Genomic DNA, 14,521 nt, shown 5'->3' with positions numbered 1-14,521 from the left:
ATAGAATATTTGGTCCAAAACTCAGCCAAAGAAGCAGCAGACACAAGCAATAAGCTTTTTCAAAATGTTATTTTTTATGAAACTTACACACAAGTCTTAATTAAAAAAAGAATGCTTTTGTTGAACAATTGTTGTTGTTGTTGTTGTTTGGATTTTTTTAAAACAGAGGCTCTGTTCCTTTTTTATACTTTGCATGTTCAGATATTCATACAACAACATTTAGAGGCCAAGGGCCATGAAAATTTAGTGAATATATATTATATATATTCGACAAGTCAGAATCCAAATATTTTCTTGATAATTTTTTTGTATAGTTCTATGAAGTTATGAAGATTAATTTTGGAACCATTTTACATTTTTTTGCCAGCAGCTGCCAGTGTGTGGTGTCTAAAACAAAAGTGTTGCGTTTATAATTTTAGTCAGTATGTTTGAAAATCTATTTAAAAAATGTGTTTTAAAATTGTTTGTGAAAGCTAAAATAATATATGATCACACATGAAGTCAGTTTTCAAACATAAAAATCTCAAGCCACTTCATAACTACAATTAGACCTGGAACTTATTGCCATTGTTATTTATTTTTCCTTTATTATCTTGAAGCCCTTTTAATCCTTTAAATAGTCAAATCAATGGACACTTCTCTCTTCCAGCTAATTAGGTGCCAAGACCTCAACTGAAGTCAAGTCAGTTTAAGTTACACACTACAAATTATTTAAAGTAGGAGATAAAAACTAATAAAAATGTTTGGCTGTCTAAATATTAGTCGCTAGATCTGTTCTTCAGACTTATTACTTCATTATTTCCTGTCTGTATGAAAGTGAATGACATTTTATGACTTCCTTATTTTGAACAAACTAGAGAAGCACTCAAGACTCAGCGGACACGTCTTCTGCGGGCTCGTGAAATGGATTCAATCTATGAAAATACTGATTTCAACAAACTTTCAACAGTTTCTTCAGATGAAAAATGTTCTCAACACAGAGGTAAGGCTGATGATGTTAGTATATGCATTAGAATTTCTAATGTTTCTAATATTTACGTTTTATAAGTTCATTCAACAATTACACATTCGGCAGATGCTTTTGTCGAAAGTGATTCATATCGTATTCAAGGTAACAATTTGATCCATTCACGTGTCCCCTGCGAATCAAAAACTGTCAACTCTGTAATTTAACACTCATATTGCGTGTTGAGTCAATATGATCCCAATCGACTATTCCTGTTAAAATAAAACGGTTCCCTTCATCTAATGCCATAAGATTTGGTGACTTTTTCTATCTAAACATACACAAAAAACTGGGCTTGATTAGGTTGTTTTGAAGGCATGTAAAAAAAAAAATTACACTCAAATCAATGGGAAAAGTGGGGGAAAAAAAAAAATCAATAAATCCAGCATAAATCTGAAACTTTTTATCAAATTTAGCTAATTACATCAGCTAAAAATGCAGAACACGGGTATGATGGAGTGAGACCTAATGCATACACAACTTCGAGAAAGTTTACGCTGAGATGTACACTGTTACCCGGACTTTATGTCTAATAAAGAATTTAATTACAATTTAATTAAGTAATTTACGTTTGATTGCATTACAAATTAAATATAAGCAGATTCTACATGGTGTACTATTGGTATTGGTAAGTTTATTCTATGTGAGCAATCCGAAATATCACGGTTGAGATGACAAATGTAAGGTAACCATGCATGGTGACGACTGGAGAGCTGTGGACTGGACAGACATTGAAGTTTGAGAGTTTGTCTGTCAAACGATGAGGGCCTGTCTAGTTTGTGGGAAGATTGGACGTGCAATTTCGGGCTGTCATATCGCTACAAAGATTCAACAAGATTCAACTGACAAGCTGACAGCAATTTGTGATGTCTGGAATCAGTGGGTTAAGCATCTCCCACTAGTGACACCCTGGTGCCATTTAGAGGTGGATACACCGAAAAGCCTCAAGGTGGACCACCAGAAAAAAAAAAAGTCAAGGCATGCGTGTGGTCCTTGATTTGACCATTGGTCTCCAAGGGCACACAAACAACTTCATCATGTAATGCCCTTGGCCAGGAGCCATGGGCAGAGGGCGAACCAAATCTAGATCTTAAAACATTGAATAGCTACATGTTGCCCATCAACAATCTCCACATCCCAGAATAAACACTCTTGTTATTAAAGTGGTTATGTTCACAAACTACTCTAATTTGAATAGGCAAGCACATGCGTGATTTGGCATGGCAGGCCGTTCGAATAATAAATAGGCTAATAGCCTTACCTAATGCAGGAAAAACATACATAAGAGGCGTGCATACAAGCGCTCCCTTTATAATCACTGAGCTGTCACTTTTCTTAATTCATCGCAATCTCACAAAGTTCTGCACGGTACAATCAATATCTTATTTAGCCTATGAAATGTCTATATTTTTTTTTTGATGAATAAAAAAGATTTAGATATCTAGATATGTTTTATTAGATCTAAAATATCATTTGATCAAATCAATCATATTTTAAGAAATCACATAGTTTGATGTGTTTATAATTTGAAAAGTATGTTCAATGCTTTTCTCCTAGAATAGGCTGCTGTCAGTAGCCTAAAAGAGGCCTAGAAATAGGGTTTCGTTCCAACAAGTGGGGCACTACCTACTTTTTTTTTTTATTTAACATCAGAAATATATAGATATTCCTTAGGAAAAAGTTCTCCGCACACAACCTTGCAGTTTTTGAGAAAAATGATGCTAAAGATGCCCATTTTGAAATAAAGCGAAACCATAGGGAATTTTGCATTTTTGAACCTGTTTATCATATAAAGCCAAAAATTGCAAAATTACCACTTGAGTAAACCAGTAAACTACAAAATAAACCAGTTTGAAATGTGTGATATACCTGAAGTTGCCATTTAGGCACATCAAGAAAACTTCTATCATTAATATCCCAATTACTTCTCATTATGTTGTTCCAATTCAAAGTTTGAGGTAAAATCTGAATAGCAAATAAAATTCAGCCAAAATATAATATATAAAAAAGTAAAACACTTTTCAAAATAACACATTTAATGGTGAATTGTCAATAAGCATACACGAACAGTAACTGCACTGCATGTACACTGTAAAAAAATATTATATGGTATCTACGTAAAAAAAAATTATGGTAACGTATTATATTTGAGTAGATTTTAAGGTGTTTTTTTTGTGTGTGTGAGATCTACCCGAATAAATTAAGTAAAATGTCCTAAATTATTTAGTCTATGGCACACGATGAATTTAATATTAGTGGAATGTGCTTTTTTAATTTAAGTCGCCTCACAAATAAATCAAGCAGAATTTACTAATTTGTGTTAATGAAATTTACTTAATTATAACATTTACTGCCTTTATCAGAGAGTAAATGTTATAATAATGAATGCATAATGCACTTTTTGTTATCAAACATGCTTTTATTCTGTATTTTTTGCACAAATAAAACAAATCTATATAAAATGTAAGACTGGACGTGCAATTTCGGGCTGTCATATCGCTACAAAGATTCAACAAGATTCAACTGACAAGCTGGCATATTTCATAAAGTTTTAAGATATGAAAAATAAAAGCAAAAAAAAAAAGCTAAACTATTTTCCATGTCATTGAGAAAGATCATTTTGTAACACAAAAACATGTGCATACAAATTTCTGTCGGAAAAAGTCACATTCTTGACTAAAACTTGTGAATAACTTGTAGCAAAACATATAAAATAATTTGAACTTGCTGAAAGCTTTTATGTAGAACAATATGATCAATCAATGCCGTTTTTTTTTCAGACCTTGCCTTGGTCATAATGCATTGTCTCAATCGAAGTCACAAGTTTGTTTTTAAGTGTTAATAATTTCGGGGAAAACTTGCAAACATCCAGTTCCAAGAAGAGCTTCTGAAAGGCCTCAAAAGTGTGCCTCAGTTCTTTCGGGTAGGTGTGATTAACTTGCATGCGTGAGTACAAGTTTCTGATAGACAGTAGAGTGAATGTTTCAGTTAAAGTGATAAAAGATGTTATTTTTGCCAAACATCTTGCAGAAGTGACATCGCAGTTTTCTATGGGTGTGAAACCGTAAAAGGAATGTAATATGTATATATGTCTTGTGGGGCTGTGAAGAGGAACTTTGCTCTGTTCTGCTTAGCAACAGTGTAAACAGGCACGAATCATTTGTCCTCGAGGAACTTGTGGTTCTATATGGAACCTTTTGGGTTCATTGATTATCATGTGTTTTGTTAGCCTGGCATGCCAGACCTACATCAAGATGTTAGGTCTGGAAACTCATCATTGACAGGGCTCAATCCGGGGGGCGGGATAAACGGTTGTCTTCCAAATTCTCTCTGCACGCAATTGGAAAGCGCTAAAGCCAATCAGAGCAACGAAGTTGGTGACGTACTCAGCGGAGCAAGTTGATATATATTAAAAGGGGGGTTGACTGCGATTTCACTTTTTTTATTGTTGTAATGTTGCTGTTGGTGCATGAACAGGATCTGCAAAGTTGCAGCGCTGAAAGTTCAATGTAAGCAGAGATATCGTCTTTTTAAAATCAGGAAGTATAATTGCCTACAAAAACGACTCGATTGGGACTACAGCTGGGTTATGGTACGTCACTAACCCACACATTTGCATCAACCACTCCCTCCGGAATATGCAGAAAAGGACATGGCCATATTTCAGCAGCTCCAGCTCGTCGAGTGTGTTGTTCACGCAGCTGTCAGGTCTTCTGTATTCAAACTTCCCACAGACGCTGTACTTCGTCAACAACGGATACAATTTATGTTTGATTATGCTGAAAATGACGATCGTAATCTAGCTCTCTGTGCTGCGCATTTTACGGAAGACAGCTTCCAGAATCTCCACAAATTCAACACCGGATTTAACAAGAAACTGTTACTAAAACGTGAAGCAGTTTCAACTTTAAAACCAGAGGCAGCAGTTGTTGGGCCACAATCTGTAAGTAGGCTAAGACTTAATCATTTTAAATGTATTTTCATGTATAATTCCAGACGTAGCCTTGTGTTTTATTTTTTTCAAATGCCAGCGCTGGCTTTATAGCCACTATAGTCTACTAATAATGCTATTGCTGTTTGCTGTTCTAGCAATGCTGCACGCTGTTTGTGTTTAACATTAGTAGCCAGTCTGTTGCTATTGTTGCCAGTCAGATGCTATTGTGTAAAACAAACGTGCATAAAGTTAAAAAATGTAGCAAATTATCATTCAGAAACGTTTAGTAAGAGCCGGGTGTGGTGAGGTTCTGTGTACTCTCTTCATTGCGGCTTTCTCTGTCTGATTCTGCAGTTCGACACATATTTACATCTGGACCGGAGCTCACGTTTCGCCCGTAAAGGTAATGGGCGTTAACCTTCCGGACAAAGTGAGTGACAGTTTAGCCAATCACAACACACCGGCCCAAACTAACCAATCTGAGCCCACTACGTGTTTCTGAAGGAGTGGTTTCATAGACTCAGGAAGTCAACCGCTTGTTCGAGGACAGAGGAGAGCGCGGCTGACAATAAACGTGAAGTTTATGAAAAATAAGACTTTTAAAAAAAGAAAAACCACGAATACATGTTATATTGCACTCCATAAACACAATCATGCAAAGAAAAAAAGCAGTCAACCCCCCCTTTAAACTTTTACCGTCCGCATCCGAGGATGAACGACTTAAAACCGAATATGTTAAGCCCGCCCGCCGACTCTATACACGATGTGATTGGCCCTACCAGAGTTGGGGTTTTCCAGCTAAAATGTCTATGGAGAGTTGCTAGACCACACTTTGCTGCAAAATAATTTTTGCTGCCGCTAGGGTGCGTCTAGATTTCTAGGCTAGTGTTTTGTCCTTTTCGGATTAAATATTTCATATTATTGACAAACATCAAGACCCTAAGATGTATTTATGAATGCATGTGAATGATCACAAAATTCAAGATATGGGGGTTAGAAAAAGTATATATATTTATTTCATTTTATGTAGTCAATCAAAATCACACGAAGAGTGCCATTTCAGTTTTTCTCCTCCACAAATCAGCATGGTTAAAATGTGCCATTAAGTTACTACAACAGTTTAATAAACACTGATTTAATTACAACTGCAAAATGTTGCAGAATAATGTAATATATGAATGAATAATAGCCTATTAAAAAAAAAAACCTTTGTGCCAAAAGGGTTCGGCTACTATATATATACTATATGCTTCATATATAGAACCCCAATTAACCATTTTTTTTCTAAAATGGTTAACTATTAATGAACTGCTTTTCAATATATCATTTGCACATACATTTCTGAAATTTATCTATTTGAAACTATTGTTGCTTGCAACATTGAAAGCTGTGTCTCTGTTTAGTGCGAAAGCTCTCATGATCGGGATAAAATTCGTGCCATGTACAAGCGACTTTGATTATCAATTTAACTGACTCGTACACTCTAAAAAATGCTGGGTTGTTTTAACCCAATTTTGGGTCAAATATGGACAACCCCGAAATGTTGGGTTAAAAATGTAATGTAAAAATGTAAAAAATGTAAAACAACCCAGCATTTTTTAGAGTGTAACATGTGCAACATCTCAACCTCCCGAGTCCGAACTCGCACTGTGTAGGCCCGCCTTAACACTTTCTATTCTATTTAAAAAAAAAAATTTACATGTAGGCCTACTGTACTGTTAGATTTGAGAAGGGTCATATCACTTGACTTGCATATAGATGTCCTTCTAACTGTAACTGCTTCTATTATTCTCATTTGTAAGTCGCTATAGATAAAATTGTCAACAAAATGCTTTGCATTGCATTCAAAGTATAAAGTTGATCCATTCATGTGTTCCCAGTGGGAATCAAACGCTGTCAACATTGTAATTTAAAATAAAAAAGCTCTTTCTTCCTGTAGCTCAGACAGAATATCATGATGATACCATAAGCAAGGTCATGGATTCAGAAAGAGTTCAAATGGAATGCCATCCAAGTTGTGTTGTAAAAGCATCATCCAAAGGAATCAACATGCAGCCAAACTGCATTGAGAACTTGTGTGAATTTTGCCACTTGACTTGTGGTGTACTAGAAGTGTTAAATCTTCTCAAGATGCTGTGAAGAACAGTAATATATATTTTTCTCATCTGTCATGATGGGTATTGGTCACACAAGTGTTGTTGTCACAAGATCTTTATCTCAAGGTTTAAATCAAATATCCAGTTAGCCTACTCTGGTTTTCTCTGGCAGTGTTTTAGTATGTTATATTTCAAACATCAAACTCTTGGGGATAGTTCACTCAAAAATAAATAAATAAATATGAATTACTCATGTCATTCCAAACCTGTCAAACAGCTGTGTTCACATGAACTGTTTTTACAATGTCTTTCCTACCTTTCTGGGCCTTGAAAGTGGTAATAACAATGCAGTCTATCAGGGGCCAGAAAGCTCTCGGATTTCATCAAAAAAATGAACGAATGGGGCTTTCACACTGGGGAAAAAAAAAAATCACAAATTTTGAACGCTGTCAGGTTGAACCCAGGTGCGCACTGCGATACCGAACCCGAAACTACCTGGGGGAAGTGGTCTGAGTTCGGTTGCTCCAGAACCACGCCAGAGCCGTCGCAAGGGCTGTGCGAACTGTGCAATTGCACAGGGCCGCTCACGCCACTAGGGGGCCTCGCAATCCAGCCGGGTTCCCCCCTCCAAAAAAAAAATAAAAAAATCATTGGTCGATTTTTTGATGTGTTAACTTTATCAGGTGGAAAGCACTAATTGCTAATGGGGGTGTTTTCCCCAAACAGCCTGTCTTCAGAACACCCCTTTTGTTTTCACTTTTTTGGATTAGACCAACCGAGACAGAGTGAAGAAAGTACTAGAAGGCCTTGGTCAGGTGGTTTGCTGAATGAGGCCCTGTTTACACGAGAACGCTCGCGGTTGAAAACGTAAAAATATTTTATCAGATGTGCCTTTTGTTTACATGGCGACGGCGTTTTTGTGGCTTAAAAACGCAAAAAAGTGAAACCACCCTCCAGAGTGGAAATCTTTAAATGCTCAACCGCCGCGTTCCCGTGCAAAATTCTGCTTGACAGTGAAGGTTGTACGCAGGCGCACGAACTTGGTGGTGTTGTGTGGCAGTGCTTCACATTGCCACCTAGCCACCTGGAGTGCATACTACATCGAATTTCACCATCTGCATGCAGATATCCCAACCATTACGCTTGTCTAAATGCAGAATAAAAAGTGAAAACACAACGCCACTTTTGTGGACCAATATAGTCTTTATTTCAAGCTCTGGTACCGAAAAAAGACGGGGGTCTCAGACCCATTCTAGATCTAAGACAGCTAAACAGAGTGTTTATGAAACGCCAGTTCGGAATGCTTAAAACCAGGAAAATCCTCACGCAGATTTGCCAAGGGGACTGCTTTATGTTAATAGATCTGAAGGACGCTTATTTCCAGATACAAATAGCATCACGTCACGTCACAGGCAATTCTCGAGATTCGCCTTCCCTGTCTCTTGCACCCCGAGAACACCTCAAGAATCTGGGTCTCACAGTCAATTGATGACTGCAACTTGTCACACATTTTGAAAATGCATTGTGTATAATATTACAGAAATGTTGTAAATGTAAATTCAGGAATAGTTAGGCCTACTGGAGGAAATTCTCTGCTGATTCAAGGGTCTCATCAAATTTCTGACCCTAGGTAACTTCACTGAAGAGCAAGAAAGAGAGAGGGAAGTTCATCCCCCTAAGTGGACTAAAGTTCTTCTGATTGTTTTTGCGATCTTTCTTGTTTTTGCTCTTGGAAGTCTCTGCTTTCTATGGACACGGTGTGAGTATTGCTGTTTAATTAATCACAAATTTTCCTGTAATTAATCTTGATTAATCCCATCTAAGATTAAAGTTTTGATATATTTGTTGTATTATACTTTAACATTGAATTTTATATGACATCACACCATGTATTTGCATCCAGAGCTGCATCAATGTTTGGTCAAGATCTTGCATTGACAATTCAAGAGTCTGTAAATCTCTCTGTAAAGGATCTGCTGCCAAATATAACATGCTAGAAACATACATAGTGTTTTTTTTTAATCTTGGAAATACTGAAACAGATGTGGTCTTATATCCAGGGTCTTGACTTTTACATGTCAATAATACACCCTCAACAATAAGAAACGTAAAGCAAATGTTTCCCTGAAGCGACCCGCCACGGGAATGGTAGTTAAAATTGTAAATGTAAATTCAGGAATAGTTGGTGACAGATATTCTGTGCTGATTCATGGGCTCAAATTTCAGAAATAGCATCTCATTAAATTTCCTGACCCCAGGAAAAAGAGCAAGAAAGAGAGAGGGAAGTTTACAGGGGACCTCTTGGTGGCGAATGACCGTCCAGAACAGAAAGGTTAAATGTCGGGCAAGTAAACTAGCAACTAAGGAGAGGTTATGATGTAAACTTTTAGGCTTGTGGTGATAAATGCAGAGGATTCAAACAATTCTCAATTAGCAGCCAAGAAATACAGTGTCAGGGTGTGAGATTAGAAGAAGTGAGACAAAAATGCTAACATGGACATGATAAGGATTAAGGAACATTGCGTTGACAAAATGTGAGGAATCAATCACCTCACCTGAGAGCCACAGGTGATTTTTATGGTATGCCATAATTTTAAATGCGATTGTTAATACATTTTACCAGTATTTACCTTACTTTCAAAAAAAAACTTTCAATGTTACGACTTTCAGGGTCGTCTTATGTTCGGAACAATATGGTAATCACTGCAATAATGATCCAGACTCAAACATTTGCCAATTTGAATCCAAACAGCAGCTTTTGTTTGTGTGTGTGTGTGTGTGTGTGTGTGTGTGTGTGTGTGTGTGTGTGTGTGTGTGTGTGGTATCACTGCTACTGCTTTTGTTTAATCTTCAAGTCAAGTCAAGTGCATTTTTGTGCATGTCTTTACCCAGACGTCAGTGTTTCAGCAAAACTGTCTGACCAACAAAGTATTGGCACTGGCACAAGTGAGTAAAATATATTTAATGCTAGTAGCAACATTAACTGTGCTCAAAGACATATCAATGTGAGCCGTTTTCTTTTTTCCATCATTCTCTTCATAACTGTTTCCGAACCAGTCATGAGTGAGCTTGAGGAACTTACTGCCAACAACACCAGTAAGTAAAGTTACGATCAGATTCATACATATCAATGTATTTCAACCATTTGTTTTCTCCCTTTTTCATAACTGTTTCTGTACAAGTCATGTCTCAAAGACAACTACACCAGGCCCATTTCTCTTTCACACCCATAACACAGGCTTAGACACAGTGTTCTGCACATTGATTAACTTCAAGAGTATCGTGTTCTGAAGAATGGATCGTTTTCTTTCAGATTGTGGGTTTTTTTGTTTTTTTTTTCATGCAGATTACAAAGAAAAGTTTGATGCGCTCCAAATCCAGCATGAGGAGACACTTAGAAAGCTGAACAGATTAAATCGTACGTCTTCAGATTCAAGCCTTGTGCAAAGTTAAAAGACATTCACACACATTCTGTAAATAAGCACAATAACTAAAAATTAGTTAAATACTAAATAACTGAATTGTCTCTCTTTCTCAAAAGACAGCACAGGTTGTGCACTTTGTGCTGTCCACTGGATTCAGTATGGCGGAAAGTGCTATTACTTCTCTATGGTCAAGATGAACTGGACACAGAGTCGAGATCACTGTGTGACTCGAGGAGGACATCTAGTGATCATAAACAGCAAAGCAGAGCAGGTGTGTTCTGCACTTCATACACATAAATCCCTTTTACTTCTGTAACATGTTGTATTTCTCAGTTAAACAAAAAAAAGGCAATTTATTCCAGTTACTAGGAAATTATAGCCTGGCTAACACCAGACCCAATTCTCGTTGAGACTTGGGTCTGGGAACCACATGTACAATTTCTTGTATTTGAGGCGTGGTTTACGAACGCCCGGCGCCGTTTATTGGGTGCTAAGAATGTCTATCAAATGCGCCTGTATGTAGCCAATTGTGTCAATTAGAAAAACATAATTATTATGTAAAGTTTAAAATAGATGTTGAAGTTGTTATTTCCATTGGAAGTTAAAAAAATAAAAAATTAATTTAATGACTAAAGTGTCAACAACTTTGTGCACAGCTGAAAGATATGCTAAAGCGGTAGCTGTATATTGATATTGAAAAGCAACACAACTTAGTGGCACTGTGACAACCACAGTAGGTAGTCTACAGGCATAATGGCCATATGATATTAATAAATACCACTTACCATTTATAAGTTAAATGGACTTCGTTGGTGACGATGGATAGCAGGTGGGTACTATACAACTCCGTGGCTAATATGTCTTTGCGCTCATCCAGGCTTCGGGACAGAAGATGGTGGTATCGACAATTCTTTATCGCATTTTCTTTCTTGGGACACAGCTGAGCGGCAGATATTCCAAGGTTGCACGCCTCCGCCTCCTGTACCTGGTCCTCCATTTAGGGCGATTAATGGCGAGACAACAATAACGACTGGGGTCTCGCAAAGTATAACGCCAAAAGCGGCTCTTTTTTCTAAATAAACTTGCATTCTAAACTACTTAAAACAATATCTAAGGCTGCATCAAAAGGTAGCTTCTTGTCAGCTGCCATGTTGAATCCATGGATATAAACAAACTGCTTTAGTGTGTGGCATAGATGTCATCATCGTCTTGCTGCTCCCTCCCTGTTCTGTGATTGGTTCCCTAAATGAGGCAAAAACCTGGGCCATGGTATCCATGGTATCCCGTAAATAAAATCGTGCTGCGGGAAGGCAGTCTGGGGAAACCCAGTCGGCCGTGTGTCCACCAAAGCGTTTTCCACGCGGATGGCGTATGTTTTCAATTGTTTGGGAGCGCCGCGTTTTTTAAACGCCATGAGCGTGACGAGGCGCTGAGTGTTTTTTTCACGCTGAAGCGCCGAGCGCCCAGCGTTTTTTACTGGTCGTCGAGAGTTGAAAAATGTTCAACTTTGGATAAAACGCAGTGCTCATCAAGGTCACTTTTTACCTAGCCGTCCAATCACAATGGAGGCGGGGCGGGACTAACCGACCAATTGTCACAACATTCAAACTGTACTGCGGATATTCTGTATCATAGCAACGAAACGTCTCAACGGAAAAAAACGTTGCAAAAGCGAAACGCTCTCAAGCGCCCAAAGCTCGGCGTCTTCAGCAGAGCGTCTAGTGTTTTCAGCTGGCTAAAGACGCTTTGGTGGACCTAAGGAAATTAGAAACATCCCACGACAATTTGTCATAAGTGACTATTTGCTGTACACAATGTCAAGTCCAGTATTACTACAGAACAGTATAGAAATGGTTTATGGTTTAATGGAGTCCCTGATGCCTCAGAAGATTGGGCAAAAGTTAACATCTTGTTCAAAAGACTTGTGAAGAAACATCCAGGCATGGCTTGTTCACCGAGAAAACATTTCAAAAGCCTCAAATGCATGATATCTAAAAAAAGGAAGTAGTTTTAGCAGTGGAGCATGCTATTTTAATGAATTTGTTGCTTAAAAATTATATATTAAAAAAAAATAATAATTAAAAAAAAATGTAGGGGCCTATTCATTTAGAGTAACATGCCCAGATTAAGTCAATTTTGATTTCCCACTGACATTAGGCTACACATTTCTCAACATCAAACCTTATGTGCATTATAATATATCACAAGACATTAACATTTTCTTCTCCATCAGGATTTTCTTACCTCTGAAGTCAAAGTGACGCACTGGATTGGTCTTAATGATTTGGACACTGAGGGACACTGGGTTTGGGTGAACAACCAGCCACTAAATGATTCAGTAGAGTAAGAGCTTCTTTAATCTTCACAATACAACCTCATTAGCAGGTTGCTGCCAAACAAAATCAATTTGTTTTTTTTTTATCCTGCAGATTCTGGATAAAGCGAGAGAATGGAGTCAGAGAGCCTGATAACTGGACGAAAGGCCATCCTGCCGGTGAAGACTGTGCTAGTCTGGGACATCCAGCGGGAGAGACGGATTTCTGGACGGATGCTTTCTGTTTCCAAGAGAAAAGATTTGTGTGTGAAGCTGTTGCAGCGGTTTAATTCATCCCTCCTGAAGAGTTCAGTTAGCATTCAGTCATACTCAAACCAACTGTTGTGAAACAAAAGGCATGTGATGGCACCCAAAGTACACTGACATCAGCGTTTCAATATGTATTCTGTAACATCATATCTAAATCATGTGTGTCAGTAATCATGTATGCCACTTTTCCTTTCCAATGGATGTTTCCTGCTGCGATTCAATCTGAATGTAATATAGTTTTGTGACAGTATGTCATTTACAGTAGTCATTTGATATAACAGTGCGCTGGAAGAGGTAGATTTACCATCAGCTGTTCAAATAGAACTACAGCTGAATGAACACAGTTCACAGATCACACATCGCTTTTTTTTTCTTTTAAAAACTATTAATATAACATTTGTAAAATAAAACAAAAAGTCAGAATGCACAACTATACATGCTGTCAAATGAGAATATTGTTCTAATAATAGTGCAGTTCCAGCATCTACCAGTAGGAGGTCACTGGACATACTACATTTCTTCACACCCCGACGAAACCTGACAATTCTCAAAATTAACGGAATGCATAGCTAATATATAAAAAAAAAAAAAAAACTGGATAGTAATTTCCTACTACTTATTTCTGAGAAAAGAAAAAAAACAGAGATTCTAATTATTGGACAAAAAAACATCACATACTAAAATACTAACACCTAATGATTTCTCCGTCAAGTCTTTGTTGTCGGTTAGGAATCTGGGTGTGCTCTTTGAAGGTGGTGGTCCTTCATCCAGCAAGAAATGTTTATAAGGCAGGCTGAGACGCAAGCAGAAACCGTTGGATCATCTGTCTGGAATGAGAGGTAGACTTAGGTGTCATCTGTATAGCAGTGTTAGGAAAAAATGTCCCATATATAAAATATCCTAGCTATTTGGAAGGAGAAGGACCTGCCGGCAAGACTTGAACTACTAAAGTGAGGTTCCTGAGATGCCCTTCATCTTGAGGATCTAGGGGTTTAACTGCAGCAGACAGATCCAGCTAGATACAGTAACTAGGCCTACTGATGATTTGTAAGCTAGTCTCAGAGCTACAATAACTGTGAGCAGGGCAGTCTCTCTCGAGTGATATATCCATAACGGCAATCATTTTACAATAAGATCTCATGTGCTCCACAAAGTTTGTTCATTTCCATAAAGCTAACAGAACATAACTGACCAGTCATTTATATTTTCGTAAGAGGGAGTGAATTTGTCTTGGACTGGTCCTGTACACACACTGACATCAATGACTTAAGTTAAATAAAGGATTTACATGTTCATGCAAATTAAACACTTTTCCTTTGAACAAAATGGATTCCTCTGTGACTCTGAGTACAATCGAATTGTTTCCGGCGTAATTTTAGACCTGGTTATGCAGCTAAATGTTCCTTTTCTAAATGTGAAGGTGGAATGACAGATGACCTCTGCCCTTGTTATTTCGTACACCAATATGTAACATAA

The 14,521-nt window shown here is 37.6% G+C and overlaps 1 protein-coding gene across 1 annotated transcript; it reads left to right on the top strand.

Moving 5' to 3' along the window:
• The first annotated feature begins 865 nt into the window (after positions 1-865).
• Positions 866-13,413, top strand: LOC120483312 (C-type lectin domain family 4 member E). The gene is made up of 8 exons (XM_089122850.1): positions 866-982; positions 8,667-8,795; positions 9,929-9,982; positions 10,094-10,132; positions 10,383-10,454; positions 10,578-10,732; positions 12,695-12,804; positions 12,891-13,413. Exons 1-8 carry the CDS (start codon positions 904-906, stop codon positions 13,063-13,065), a joined length of 813 nt encoding a protein of 270 aa, XP_088978976.1. The 5' UTR covers positions 866-903; the 3' UTR covers positions 13,066-13,413.
• Positions 13,414-14,521: the final 1,108 nt, after the last annotated feature.

This window comes from Pimephales promelas, chromosome 18 (genome assembly GCF_988280905.1).
Source record: "Pimephales promelas chromosome 18, fPimPro1.hap1.1, whole genome shotgun sequence".
NCBI classification, from domain to species: domain Eukaryota; kingdom Metazoa; phylum Chordata; class Actinopteri; order Cypriniformes; family Leuciscidae; genus Pimephales; species Pimephales promelas.
This window is presented reverse-complemented; position numbering and strand designations above follow the sequence as displayed.